The sequence below is a fragment of the Kryptolebias marmoratus genome, linkage group LG3 (genome assembly GCF_001649575.2).
Source record: "Kryptolebias marmoratus isolate JLee-2015 linkage group LG3, ASM164957v2, whole genome shotgun sequence".
NCBI classification, from domain to species: Eukaryota; Metazoa; Chordata; class Actinopteri; order Cyprinodontiformes; family Rivulidae; genus Kryptolebias; species Kryptolebias marmoratus.
Window position 1 is genome coordinate 27,715,216 of NC_051432.1, and position 13,834 is coordinate 27,729,049.

Sequence of the window (13,834 nt, forward strand, 5' to 3'; positions counted from 1 at the left end):
AATCCTTTTAGAAAAGTAAATGATTTAATAAATACATAAATAGGCAGAGAGCCTAACCCCCCCAATGTTGAACCCAAAGTTACGCCCCTGGGTACAGCACCCGCTTCACTGCAGACGCTGCACCAATCCGCCTGTCGATCTCCCGCTCCATTTTTCCCTCATTCATGAACAAGACCCCGAGATACTTAAACTCCTCCACTGGGAGCAGGACATCCTCCCCGACCCGGAGAAGGCACTATACCCTTTTCTGGCTCAAGACCATGGCCTCTGATTTGGAGGCACTGGAGCCAGGACACATTTATCTCTAAACACTTGAATCAGTTCTTTTATTGCATGCACTGGATTTCTAATTTTTAAAATAAAAGTTAGGATGTGTAAATGAAACGGTGTTCAGTCCTGTGCATTAGTTTCATCCCTTTTCCTTCAGGGAGTAAAAGCTTAAACATTAAAGCAGCTTTACTGTGTGAACAGGCAGTTTTCATATTTTTAGTTTTTAGCTTCTTCTTCTTCTGCAGACTTCAGCTCATTCAGGACGGCTGCTGGGACTTTTAGTTTTAGCTTCTATACTTTTCAAAACATTTTAACAGTTTATTTTAAAATATTTTCCCCAGAGAAATACTCTGAGATCTCTTCAGTTCCCTCAAAAACATTCTTCTCTTTGACACCAGCTCCAGAGAACCGGATCTGTTTTTGTCTTCTGATGCTACTGTTAGCTTTTAGCAACATTTTGTTGCTTTTAGCTTTTAGCTAATGTTCTGCTTCTCGTTCAAGTTTCAGCTGACATTCGGCACTCACAGTATATTTTTACAGCAAATAGAATGTATTTAGTTACTTTTCTCCGTTTTCCTCCTGAATGTTTGGGAGAACTCTGATAAAAATGCATCAAAACGTGCAGCTTGTGCTTCACACAGAACCATCGTTCTGAGTTTAAACGGACCACAGAAGGTCGGACTCTCCGTGACAGAACTGGTGTTTAAGTAGAGATTTTCCTGCAGAACTGCTGGAAATGTGTTTGTTTTACCAACAGCTGGAGCTGGATGGCGAGCAGGTGGCGCTGCCCAGCCTGGAGGGCATCATCGTGTGCAACATCGGCTACTGGGGGGGCGGCTGCAGACTCTGGGAGGGGATGGGAGACGAGCCCTGCCCCCCAACTCGGTGAGACCTGCTCTGGTTACCGCAGAGGGACTTTGGCTGTGAAAATCTAAACCTTTTTTGTTTTCGTGTCCGTCGGCAGGCTGGACGACGGGCTGCTGGAGGTGGTGGGCGTGTTCGGCTCCTTCCACTGCGCTCAGATCCAGGTCAAACTGGCCAACCCTGTGCGGCTGGGCCAGGCACACACTGTCAGGGTGAGGCCGCCACACACACACACACACACACGCCGCAGAGCTTCCTGTTGATCTCATTAGGTCTGTTTGGAGGGAGATGAAGAAGGAATCAGATTACTTTTCACCACCGTTCTCCTCCATGCAGCGAATCGAATTTGAACAAATCTGATTAAACTCATGCTGCTCATGTCGAGCACGGACTCATTTCCTCTTCCTGCTTGCACAAACCGCCAATAATAATAATAATCTACAGCTGCGTCGTCAGTCAGAGCACTAAAACGATTGTTGTTACAGATTTTAAATTTAAATAGTAAAAAAAACTGAATGAAGTTTTCATTTGATGCAAGAAGCAGAACAGGATTCAGGAGAAGACGCTTTAATTAAAACACTTCTTCAACTTTACCTTTCTGCAATAAAATGTATTTAAATAAAATAAAAAAAGTGAAGTTTTAATTCATTTAACTCACTGAAGCCTCCATCATATTGGGTGAATTATAAAGAGAGGAAAAAAACATGTATTTTATATTTAAACCAACTGTTATTTTCTATTTAAAAGGGACAGAATTCATTAATTAATGTGTAAATGGGCCCGATTTCTCCTACAGGTTTAATTTTCAGGTTAATGGTGAAAAAAGTAAAGAATAATGGTTCAGAACTACAGATTGTCACTCAGGAAATATAAAGTCTTATTTATTGTTTGTTTAAGTGTAAGAATATAGAAATAAAAAAAGATAAAACGGACATTTTGTCACCTAAAAATGAAAAACCAGAGCAGCAGAGATCAGATGGCTGTCATTCACTCAGATAAATATAAAATATTTGTTTCTTTATAAACTTTAACCATGGAGTAAATATAGTGAAAAATAATCCATAAATGAAGTGATAAAGATGATGGCTGGATGAATATTTTCATTAAATTCTTTTTATTTTTACTTCATCTTTTCAGCTCAGATTGAATTTATTTAAAGGGTTTAATTTCAGCAGATTCTGTCGTAAAGTTTCATGTTTTGTTTTAGTTTCTGGAAGCGAGAAACGAAACGGACTGAACGTCAGGAGGTCATGACGTTCCTTTTCTCTGCAGCTGGTTCTGAAGAGCTCGAAGATGCCCATGCAGGTGGACGGCGAGCCGTGGGCCCAGGGACCCTGCACCGTCACCATCACCCATAAGACCCAGGCCTTCATGCTGTACCACAGCGCCGAGCAGACCGACGACGACGAGTCCAGCGCCTCGGAGACGGAGAGCCCCACGCCTCAGGACTCCCCCAGACCGCCGGGGCCGGCCTCGGCTCGAGCGTGATGCTCCTCGGGCGCCTCCTTCATCCGCTTTACTTCCACTCTCCTCTTCGCTCACACAGTCGGGTTTTAAAGGTTTGGTTTTCTGACAGGAGAGGTTAGTTTCAGCTTTTAGCTCTTTTCTTGTTAGCCTCCTGGGAGGAAGAGGAGGAGGAGGAGGTGGAGAACGGTTGCTGTTTATTTGCACTGATCCCTCGTGCCGTATAGAGGCCACATATAGTTAACTGTGCTGTATTTATTACCTAAACCCCCCCCTCAAAGCCATGTCGAAATCCACAGCGGGCCGTAAAGATGTAAAACAAGTCAAAAGATGGCCGACGCTTTACTTCCCGCAGTTTGTTTTCCAGACGAAGCACAAAATCAGCGGGGAGACGGTTTTAAATATAAGAAGCGGCCAAAACATTTGTTAAATGATCACTCCTTGTTTTGATGTTTATTCGTTTTGTCTCTGAAACACAGGAAATGTTTCTGAGTCTGGATTCTGATTGGTTACTGCCGTTAGGAGCCCCCGCCTCCTGCAGGAGTTACAGGTTTGGTTTAAGCATCACCAAGTAAACGAGGACAGACTTTGTTTGTCCTCGTCCTCACAAACCTTCAGCTTGTTTACAGATTTGTGTTGCACAGTTTGTCCTCTGCCCGGGAAGCAGCTCGGACATTCCCGCTGTGTGTCGTCAGCTGTCCGTTAGCATTTCACTGTTTTTGTCCTCCTGGTCGTCACCACGAGGTGGCAGACCAGAGGCAGTATTTTCACCCCACTGGAGTTCAGTGTTTATGGGATGTGTTGCATGTTTTTCACTGACTGAATCGTGTCGGATGTTCGGGATGAACTCCGGTTTCCTCTGAGCCATATCAGAAAGTCCGTTTTCAGCCGTGTGATGCCTACGCTTTTAAATGAGTCCTGGTTCGAGGACACCTGCTGTACCTTCGTTAAAGGGGTAGGTTTCCATTTCTTTTTTAAAGTGGGGTTGTGAGCAGTCAGTGTCTTACCTGCAGCAGACACTGATCTCAGTTTGGATGTTTTTGTTTTTTTTTAACAGTTACAAAACTCATAAAAAACTCATAAAAACATCCAAAAAGCCTTAAAACAATAACAGTAATGAGAATAAAACTAATAAGGTGCCAAATAACACATTTGAGTTCAATATTTATATTCATTATAATTTGTTACTGTAGGGAAATACATCAGGATATAAATAAGAAAGATAAATAAATAGCTCTTATGTCACATTAATCATTAGGTCGATAAGACCTTTTCTGTCATTTCCAGATTTAAAAATAATGAAAAGTTTTCCTGTATCTTTTTAAATGTGGAATATTTACCTTTTATCATAAAATTAAGTTGTTTTTTTTGGTAAATTGACAATAAGTTAGCCAGTTTTGGTTCACCAATAGATTTCCACGTTAGCTACATTAAATTTAGCTTAAAATAAACGACTTTTAATTTGTTTAAGAGTTTTGGACAAAGAAGGTATTTTTTAGTAGAGGCGGGTCATAATCTATCTTTAGATTCATCACAGAATCGACTTTAAGACTTTAAACACTGATTTTTGTTGACATTAATCTTTGCTGAAGCAGCAGCACAGATCCGTAGATCCGCGCTGCCGTTTGTCCCAGTGGAGTTGCCATAGATCCTGTAGTTGAATGATGTTGAACTGGTTTGAATAATAATGTCTGTAATTAATGACGCTCAGTGATGAACACAAAGCTAACCGCGTTAGCTTTTCTTCTGTTTTCAGTGTTAACGTAGCATCTATGCTAATCGCTTGTCTGCAGCCTCTGAATTAAACTGAGGTGCTTAACGAGTCCCGCCCCTAATTTAGTCTTCATCATCTGTTTAACTGTCTAACCAACAGCTGTTTTGTATATTCGGCTCATGCAAATAGCCTCTTATCTCACCAAAAAGAAGTCATGTTTGCTTTGTCTGTAGTTGTTTTGGGTTTCGACCTGCAGAGCAGAACCTCGGTGCACGCTGCAACACGAGCGTTGTTCGATGGAGAAAATGCTAAAAAGCAAAAATAATCAAATATAAAAGTTTTTGTTTGAGCTGTTAGAGTTTAAGATGTTTAGTTCCTGTTCTGATTAGCTGTTAGCTTGGCTTCTTTATGAGAATCTATTCCTGTTCTCCAAACTGAGATCATTGATTGTCTGATGCAGGTAAGATGCTGACTGATCACAACTTATCCTGTGTTAATCAGAGCTGTATCTGTGTGTTGCACTGACTTAGTTTAAAGTAGAAATTAAAATGTTTATAAGGATTTAAAGCGGTGATGATGGTTTCTTCTTTGAACCTGAAAGATTAGTTTTTATTGTGCTGAAAGGATCGCAGTCCTGCGGTGTCGTAACTAAAGGTTTTCATCAACTGTGTCGGAAATATGGCATAAGAAGTTGCTGAATCTGGATAAGAAGCTACAGAAAATGCGATGAGGTCAAAGGTCATTACACTGGGAGGCTTTATGTGCCCTCTGTTAGGGGAAAAATACAAAACCGCTTTATTTAGGAGATAAAAGCTTTAATGGCAACAATCGTTCAAAACAAGGTTGTTTTCAGAAAGTGGAAAGAATTCTGACTGAGATGATTGTAAAGATGTGATGTTTTGAATATGAAGACATTCCCATAAATATTTTCATATAAATTTCAGATCTCTGTGGGTTTTTTTTCCTGATTTATTCAACATTGGGAACCGTGAGGTTGGCTGATTACAGCCGTCGTACACCAATAAATCCACACAGAATGTGTTAATCATTCACCAGTTTTAAAACAAATAAGCTGCTAACTCTGTGGATAACCGGTTCTATACGGAACACCAGCCTGCCATCTGGTCTGCAGAAGGTAAATGAGGTGAACCGTTTCCTCAACAGGCTCCACCCCTCACTGTCCCCACTGAACGGACTCCATCCCTCACATGACGGGTTGCAGACCAGGTCAGGAGGCTGCAGGGCCTGATGGATCAGTCCTCAGATCACCTCTTCAACGTGAGCCTGAGCTGGGTCACAGCCCTGGTGCTCTGGAAGACGTCCTGCCTGGTTCCGGTCCCAAAGAAGTAGAAACCAGCTGACCTTGAGGTCCGGTCATGTGATGAAGGTGTTGGAGAGACTGGTTTCAGACGGTCCTGATGGGAGCTGATGATGCTGTCATGTACCTGTGTGGAACAGGATGCAGAAATCAGGGGTAAACAGGAGCGTGTTTGTTCTGGGTTGAGCCGAGCCTGACTCGGACAGAACAAACACGACTTCTGCAACCTTTCTGCATCCTGCAGCGCGCTCATTTGCACTTGGATTGTGGTAACAAAGAGCATCACTTTGGTTCCTCTGGTGTCAGTGATTTGGGGGAGAAGTTGGGGGGTGATAGTTTCCTGTTTCTGGCTGGCAGGCGGGCCACAGTTGGAGTTCTGTCTCATTTCCTCTTCAATGACTTCTAGTTCAACCCCGGGTCATGCCACCTTCAGAGAGTCTCTGATGATTCGTTTGTTGTTGGGTGGGTCCAGGGAGTGGGCTGGGTGAAATCACCTGCTGCTGAACGTGGCCAAGAAAAGGAAGAAGTGTTCACAACCACGGCTCATAACGGAGAGGAGGTGGCGGTGATGGAGGATTACACACCAACGCTGCGTACAAGAAGAACGAGCAGACTCTTATTTCCTGAGGAAGCTGAGATCCTTCAGTGTTTGCAGTAAGATCCTGGAGAGGTTTCATCAGTCTGTTTGCTCTTTATTGGAACCAGCGACACCGACAGGCTCCACTATCAGCTGCAAGCAGGACACTGTCCACCACACAGGACACTGGACAAACTGTTGTCCATCAGGGACAACCGGGACCACCCGCTCCACCTCACTGAAAAACCAGCAGAGCAGCATTTCTATCAGGCAGCTAAAGCTCTGAATCCTTCCTGCCCCGAGCTGCTTTAGTTCATTAGATCTTCAGTTTTAATTTTCTTTTTTTCCAGAGTCGATAAAGTCAGTCTATCTGTTAGAATATTATATATCCACACATCTGCTCTTAAAGTAGAGATTATAACATGTTTATTACAAAAGCAGACTGTTCAAATCTTAAAATTTACTATTTATTTTAATAAATATTGTATATGAGCCTCTTTATTCACCCGTATTACCAACTAAAAATGGCTAAACAGTTGCAAAAACCTAAATTAGCAATACCATAGTTAAAAGCTAAAAGGAGAATAAGAAGAACAACAATTAGAGGAATTAATCTTAATGTATATCTATGGGGATTTCTTTTTGTAAATCAAGGTAAAAGTTTAAAAAGTACAAAAGTTTCAAATATTAGACGTCGTGGCACACTGTTCCAGATCGAGACGGATGTTTTGATGGATCAATAAGTAAAATAAAGGATGCAGGAGTAATTTGGTTGTAAGAAACTATAAAAACAAAAAGAAATTAACGCCTCACAAAAAGCTTCCGCTGTCCAGAAATCTCAGGATTTACAAACGAAGCATAAAATTTCTGCTCCTACTTCAAAAAATAAAACATCTGACCTACTTCATGCATTTGATAATTATTTTAAAAAGTCAGGTCACATTAACGAGAAAACATCTTAGTTTTATATCTAAATTTTACCAGTAATTAGAAGAACACCTCAAGCAAACAATGTAAGAAACACATTAGTGATATTTAACCATAAACTGATATTTTTACATGTGTCAGGTTTATCAATGCTAACACAAAATCTGCTGCCTTTACTTGCTTTTCTTAGGATGTGGATTACTTTTAGGATGTGGATTACTTTTAGGATTCGGATTACTTTTAGGATGTGGATTACTTTTAGGATTCAGATTACTTTTAGGATTCGGATTACTTTTAGGATTCGGATTGTGCCAAGCTGATTTTTCTGAAGGTGGATGGCTTTTAGGTTTATCTTTTCTGGCAGAACCCGGTCCCTTGGCATCAGGTTTGTGTCCTCCTTGTGCACCGGGAGGCCATTTGCTTTGTTCTGAAAGAAAACAAGAAATATTTTTTTCCTAAGAAGCTCGAGAAATGTGTCCGGTGCCAACATTTAATTGTACTCACTGCAACTTCGTGACAACATTCAGAAAGTAAGAAACGAAATTCACAATTTATTTTTAATTATAGGCATAATTTGTCAACAGATGCCAATCACCACATGTGTTTGTTTACCTACGGAAACAGCAGGTTAACAACGATGGCATCTATGGAGAAGTCCAACTATTTTGTATTTATACCCAGATTTGTTGAGTAAAAGTAGTGATGGGACATCTGAAGCCAGGGTTCGAGGCGTGTACCGAGTAAAAAGGGGGCGTGTCTGATGAAGCTTCGGAGCTTGTGTCATATTGAGCAAAATCACGTGATCAACAACAAACGAGGCCTTGCATTACGTCCGCCACGTCATTGCTTCACTTTGCGTATCGGTTTTCAAAATAAAAGCGCTATGAACCCTGTCGGCTGTAGTAGGTGGTTTGGTAGCAGTTTTCATCAGCAGTGGTTGAAAAAGAGAAAAACCTCTCATATCTGTCACATATTTGTAATATTAAAACCAGAACTAGAACTGATTTTAAACAAATTCTGTTTTTCAGGAAGCAAGTTTCAGAGTCTGCCCCAACAATCACTCAATTCCCAACACACTAAAGTCCAACATATTTTCACTGTGAAATAAGTCCATGACATAAAAGAAAACCCAACACAACCACTGATGGTCAAGGTCAAGGATGGTCTTTTTACGACTGAGTTCAAAGTTTGCAACGAGTTGCTTTAACTGTTTTAACTAGTTTGCTCAGTAAGATGTTGAACAAGTGGAAATTCAGGCCTTTTGTTTTTCTTGGCAGAGCTTCGATGACTTTTGTCCTCGGCTCTGTTGGCTGCAGACTGACGGGAACAACCAGACAAACGTGTCGTTTTCAAACACCTGCAACTCGTCACAGCAAAGTCTGCACCAATAAGGACTGCGTGTTGAACGCTGCAGGCGGGATAAACAACAGTTACATCTTCTGGAAACAGTGAATATTATGACGGCTTCTGTCTGACCCCACTGTGGGTCGGGAAACAATAAATTAAACAAAATTCAGCAGCGACTGATAACATTTTTGCCATAATTGTTTAAAATATAAAAAAGCAGTCATAAATTGTGGGGCAGTTTGACGGAAACTAAACGGAAGCACATTGGAACACAAAGCAACAAGGTAAGAGCTGCGTGTATCAACAGCTGAAACCAATGAGCTAAAGTGCATTTTGATGTTTTTAGTCGGGTAGCTTTGTAGCTTCGACCTCCAGTTTCTGACAGTTGGAACGTGCGTGTTTTATCAGAGGAATTTATTTTATTTATTGAACGCTTGTGTGACGAACATGGCTGCAGGGAACTCACTCGTCTTGTGTCCGCCGGCAAACAGAGGAGGCCTGGGAAAGCCCTGAGTCTGGCCCGGTCCAAACCAGGGTCGGTTCCACATCGGAGGAGACTGGATGTAAAAAGGAATATGAACCGGTTGGAAGTGGGGCTGGACGGGAGAACGGCCAGGACTTTTGGACCTGGGCTGAGGGTTCTGCTCTGTGGGCTTTGGTGTTGCTGAAACAGAAGTGGTGACGTGAATCAGGTGACACAAAACAGAGAAATTCACTCTTTTCACCCTTATTTCTGTTTTTACTTTGCTTCTAAGCAGCCAAAATTCTTGTAAACTTTTAAAATGGTCCTCAAGGGCCACCATCCTGCAGGTTTTCCTTGTTCCTCTGCTCCAACACACCTGATTTGAATCAATGGGTGATTAACAGGCTTCTGCAGAACATGAAGAGGTGATTTAACCTCTAAATCAGGTGTTGGAGCAGGGAAACAGCTAACACCTGCAGGATGGTGGCCCTGAGATCCAGGACTGGACACCCCTGGTCTTGATGAATAGTTTTTTATGAGTTAATGAGTTAAAACGCAGCTAAAACTCAAAGAAAACCTATGAAAGCCTTGAGAACCGAATCAAAACAACTAATGAACAAGAAAGTGTGATGGTTTTAAACTTTTGCACAGTAATTTTTAAAAAAAGTTGTCTATCTCTTGTTGTCTTTTTGCTGAGAAGAAGGTTTACGTACGAGATTTGGGCCGGGGCGTCTTATTTTCAGAACCTGCAGGTTCTTCTTCCTCACCTGTAAGAGAGAAACAGTGATTCACCCTCTCACACAAACGTCACTCTTCTTCTCCTTTTTTATTTATCTAATCCAGGGGGGGTCAAACCCAGACACAATGGGGCCAAAATTTAAAATTTGGTCCTAGCCAAGGGCCAATCACAATCGATATTTATTAAAAATTACATAAATTAATTGGTTTTAGATGTATTATGTCAAATCATTCATATAGAAATATCAACAACCTTTTCCCAGTTACAGATTATACAGAATTTAGAGCAAACAGACTTTAATGAACACAGACAAATAGATCAAACTTCAAAAAGCTCATCATTAGCTGTCATTTCTTACGACTCACTCAGCTTTTAAATTAATTTTTAACATTAAAACAGACAAACCTGATCATACAGAAATTAAAACTATATATTGTTGGCTTCTAAGTCACTGTCAGGAGAAAACTTCACTAATTAGGCTCAGTTTTTTAAGCAAAATAAGAATCAGAGACTCGATCTGTCCCAGACTAGAGGGCCGGATGAAATGTTACGGAGGGCCCGGATCTGGCCCGCGGGCCTTGAGTTTGACACGTGTGATCTAATCTATCTGACTGACTTCTGCAAACTTTGTGTGATTTTAGACACTCTGGGACTGAAACGTTTATACTTTATAAAATATTTACCTTTTATTTGCAAAGATTTCCTTCACTGAAATACATTCAGAACTTTCTGTTTCTTTCTCAGTTTCAGCTTCTTCACAAAACTTCAGCTCAGCATTCACTCTCTAAGTCTCATTTCTTTCATTTCCTTGGATATCTCACCAGATGCAGGCGCGTCAGTGTCCACTTCTGTAAAAAAATAAACGTATTATTAGTTTCTTCATGTATTTATGGTCTGTCTCCAGCTAATGTCCCAGCTGCTGCACATTTACCAGGTTTCAGCAGCGACATTCGGTCCTCGAAAGGCTGCGAGATGATCTGCATCAGGCTGTCCAGCATGGTGGCAGCAAAGCTCTGCGCCGCCGTCACCCGTTTGGAGTCCAGGTTGATCCGAGGAGGGTATGGGTCGAACTTCACCACCTTCGGCAGCTCAAAGGAGGCCTGCGAGGAACGACAGGGAGGTTGGTTTGAGCTCTGACTCTTAGTGCCTTTTATACTTCTATTTAAAATAAAATCCCCCCACTTCTGCTTTAGCATCTTGCTCTGTTTTTGCCTTCTTCTACGAGTTTTCCTCTCTTAGCTACCATTTTAGCTGCTGCTTTGCCACTTTTAGCTTTGAATTACCATTTGGCTACTTTCAGCAGTTTTCTATGATTTTTGCTCATTTCAGCCTTGAGCTAGTTTTAGATACCGTTGTGCTATTTTTAGCTTCTACCTACTGTTGTGCTGATTATAGCTTGTAGCTAATATTTGTTTAATTTGACTTTTTTGCTACTTTCTGTTTTCAGCTGCTGTTCTTTTAGCTTTTAGCTACCGTTGTGCTGCGGTTTCAGCTTCTTCAGTGAAATCCTGCAGCTTCACACTTTATCCAGTCTGATTTGGAGTTTATATGTAGATATCTGCTCGGTTTTATTTGGTTTCAAAGCTTTTATTTTTCCATCCCACCTGAAGAAAAGCCGGCGTCTGGGACTGACTCAGCAGGCCGTTGAGCTCCTGTCGGACTTTCTTCATCCTCTCGCTGTTCTCCATAAACCTCTTCATGAAGTCTCGAAGTTTGGTCTGCCCGGCCTCCAGCTCGCAGTCCACCTCGTTCTGAGCGACGCGCTCATCGTGCTCCAGCACGTCCCTCATCTGCTGGTACATCACGCCCAACGCCGTCTTCCTCTTCTCCGCCGCGTCCTGAGCAGAGTTAGGGACGAAATATAAGAACTGGAACCCCCGAACTGCTGAAACGTGTAAAATGCGTGACAGCGACCGTGAGTGTGCTCTGCAGCTCGGTCATTTGAAGCACAACAGAGTCCGTCCTGACGATCTTCCCGTTCAGCAAATCCAGCTTCTCCCTGAATTCCGTCTGTGGAGACAGAAGTTCAGCCCAAAGTCAAACAGACGAGACGGGAAAACCTGAAATACAGCCGGATATTTTAACAAGACTTAAGGGAAGCGACTGATCTGTTAGGCTTAATAAAGCCGAAATAACTTTAGAATATCTGATTTTTTTAAAGCGTTTTCATGCTTCTAACACATCATTAAATGATTGTTTGGCTGTAATTGGAACTGCAGCTCGTCAGGGTCAGAAAACAAATATTTCTCGTCTCCGTGGTGATCAATTAAGGGAATTATCCCGTTAGAGTTCAGAACATCTCGGCTCATTTCATCTGATCTCAGCCCAAACTTCTGCTTTAATGCCCCCCCCCCTCCCAGACTGACTCCACTTCTGAAGAAAAACTTCACCGTTTCTCCTCTGACTCTGTTCACATCCGGGGATTATTTTACTGATTTGATGATCTGATCAGAGCGTGTCCGACATGAACCTGTCAGTTTCCATGGGTGGATTCTTAACGAGCACCAGACTTCCGAGCTTTCTGATTGGTTCTGTTTTTAATCAACCCTCACTTCTCCAACTGATCATTAAACCTGACAGAACCTAAAAGACTTTGACAATAAAGAAGATTTTATGTTAGAACGGTCAAACCTTCCTTGGAGGAATGCCTATCGCCCGCTGCCTCTCAGGCCAGAGTTCGAAGCTGTTTCGGTCTGTGCTGAGTATGACTCTCAGCTACTACCACACCAAAATGTAGCTCAATGTGTGTAAAATGACCCCACTTACAGACTAAGGTCAGTTGGCGGTGGCGGCCATCTTCCATGGAGTTAATGAGCTCTGAGCTTCACTCAGATGCCTCCTCTGGACCAGGAGATATTTTGCTGACAGCCTCGGACTCACCTGCTTCAGGCTCCTCTGCTCCTCAGGTGAGCTGAAGCTGCAGCCCTTGTGGACCTGCTGCAGGCACGAGCTGCACATCAGCCGCCTGTGGTCGCAGCAGAAGTGCTCCATCAGCTTGTGGTGCTCGGAGCAGATGAGCTCCGATAAATCCCCCACGGGCTGGCTCAGCTGGTGGAGGCGGAAGGTGGGGTTCTCCCGGTGAGGCCGCAGGTGCTCCTCGCAGAAGGATGCCATGCAGGTGAGGCAGGTCTGAGCCGCCTCGGCTTCCATGCAGGTGTCACAGCGGACCGCATCCCTCCTCTCCTCCTCATCCTCATCCTCATCCTCCTCCTCCCCCAGAACCCCAGCTTCACAGGTGCTGGACCGGACCCTGAAGGTCTCCACCACGGTGCTGAGGACCGTGTTCTTCTTCAGCTCGGGTTTGGTGGGGAACAGGGTGCGGCACTGCGGGCAGCTGTAGGAGTCCTTCCAGGTGGCCAGCAGGCAGTCGTGGCAGAAGTTGTGTCCGCAGGGGATGGTGACCGGACAGGTGAAGGTGCTCAGACAGATGCTGCAGGTCAGATCCTCCTCCAGACCCATCAGAGACAGGTCCGAGTCCAGCGCCGAGGTCATCAGGAGCTGAGAGGAGAAACGAAACTTAAAACCCAGACTTCAGCCTGAATCCGTGTATCAGTCGTTCTTTCCAATTTCAATTGATAATCAAAAATCAAATAATGAAAAAACGCCTGGTTTTTCACATTTCAATTATTTGGTCGCTCCAACAGACAGCGGCAGTCTCTGAGGTCTCTATGTGACCAATGTCTATGATGGCCGGTAACAAGATAACATTTGTTGTTTGCTCGCGCTCCTTACCAAACTTCCGGCTCACCTAAACTCGACCAATTAAATATTAGATTTCTGCAAACAAACAAACAAACAAAAAAAATAATCTGGAAACCAAACTTACTTTTCAGGATCTGCAGAGAGGTTCTGCTCGGTTCTGTTCTGTCAGGAAACTGGACTCTGCGCTGCTTCTGTCACGTGACAGCCCCTCCCAGGCTGCGCAACTTAAAGGGATAGTTCAGATCTTTTAAAGTGGAGCTCTGTGGACAGAGCGGTTCTGCGGTCTGTTAGCAAAATATCTCACAAAGTAATCATTATCTGTACACCTACGACTGGAGTCGATCCGATTTAAGATGGCCGCCACAGCTAAGCGATCTGAGCTGAAGTCTGGTGTGGTAGCAGCTGAGAGTAACACTAACAGACATCCTGAGCACATTAACTGTTGGCGT

At 43.0% G+C, this 13,834-nt stretch overlaps 2 protein-coding genes and 1 long non-coding RNA gene across 3 annotated transcripts in view; 2 read left to right on the top strand and 1 right to left on the bottom strand.

Annotated features, from left to right (window-relative positions):
- Window positions 1–5,255, top strand: part of dgke (diacylglycerol kinase, epsilon) — a 9,345-nt gene extending 4,090 nt beyond the window's left edge. The window contains exons 9-11 of the mRNA XM_037974844.1: window positions 1,028–1,155; window positions 1,235–1,346; window positions 2,407–5,255. Coding sequence (XP_037830772.1) covers window positions 1,028–1,155; window positions 1,235–1,346; window positions 2,407–2,622 — 456 coding nt within the window. The 3' untranslated portion in view covers window positions 2,623–5,255. The remainder of the gene's footprint in view (window positions 1–1,027; window positions 1,156–1,234; window positions 1,347–2,406) is intronic.
- On the bottom strand, window positions 4,666–13,598 carry LOC108248235 (E3 ubiquitin/ISG15 ligase TRIM25-like). The gene is made up of 9 exons (XM_017436864.3): window positions 13,510–13,598; window positions 12,564–13,181; window positions 11,598–11,693; window positions 11,288–11,521; window positions 10,615–10,783; window positions 10,505–10,531; window positions 9,658–9,711; window positions 8,948–9,145; window positions 4,666–7,561 (listed from the first exon to the last, which is right to left on the bottom strand). The coding sequence occupies exons 2-9, from the start codon at window positions 13,173–13,175 to the stop codon at window positions 7,308–7,310; spliced, it is 1,644 nt and encodes a 547-aa protein (XP_017292353.1). The 5' UTR covers window positions 13,176–13,181; window positions 13,510–13,598; the 3' UTR covers window positions 4,666–7,307.
- Window positions 8,577–10,786, top strand: LOC112451435. Its single transcript, XR_003040261.2, has 3 exons — window positions 8,577–8,765; window positions 8,939–9,173; window positions 10,588–10,786. It is a non-coding gene; the product is annotated as an uncharacterized LOC112451435 (long non-coding RNA).
- Window positions 13,599–13,834: the final 236 nt, after the last annotated feature.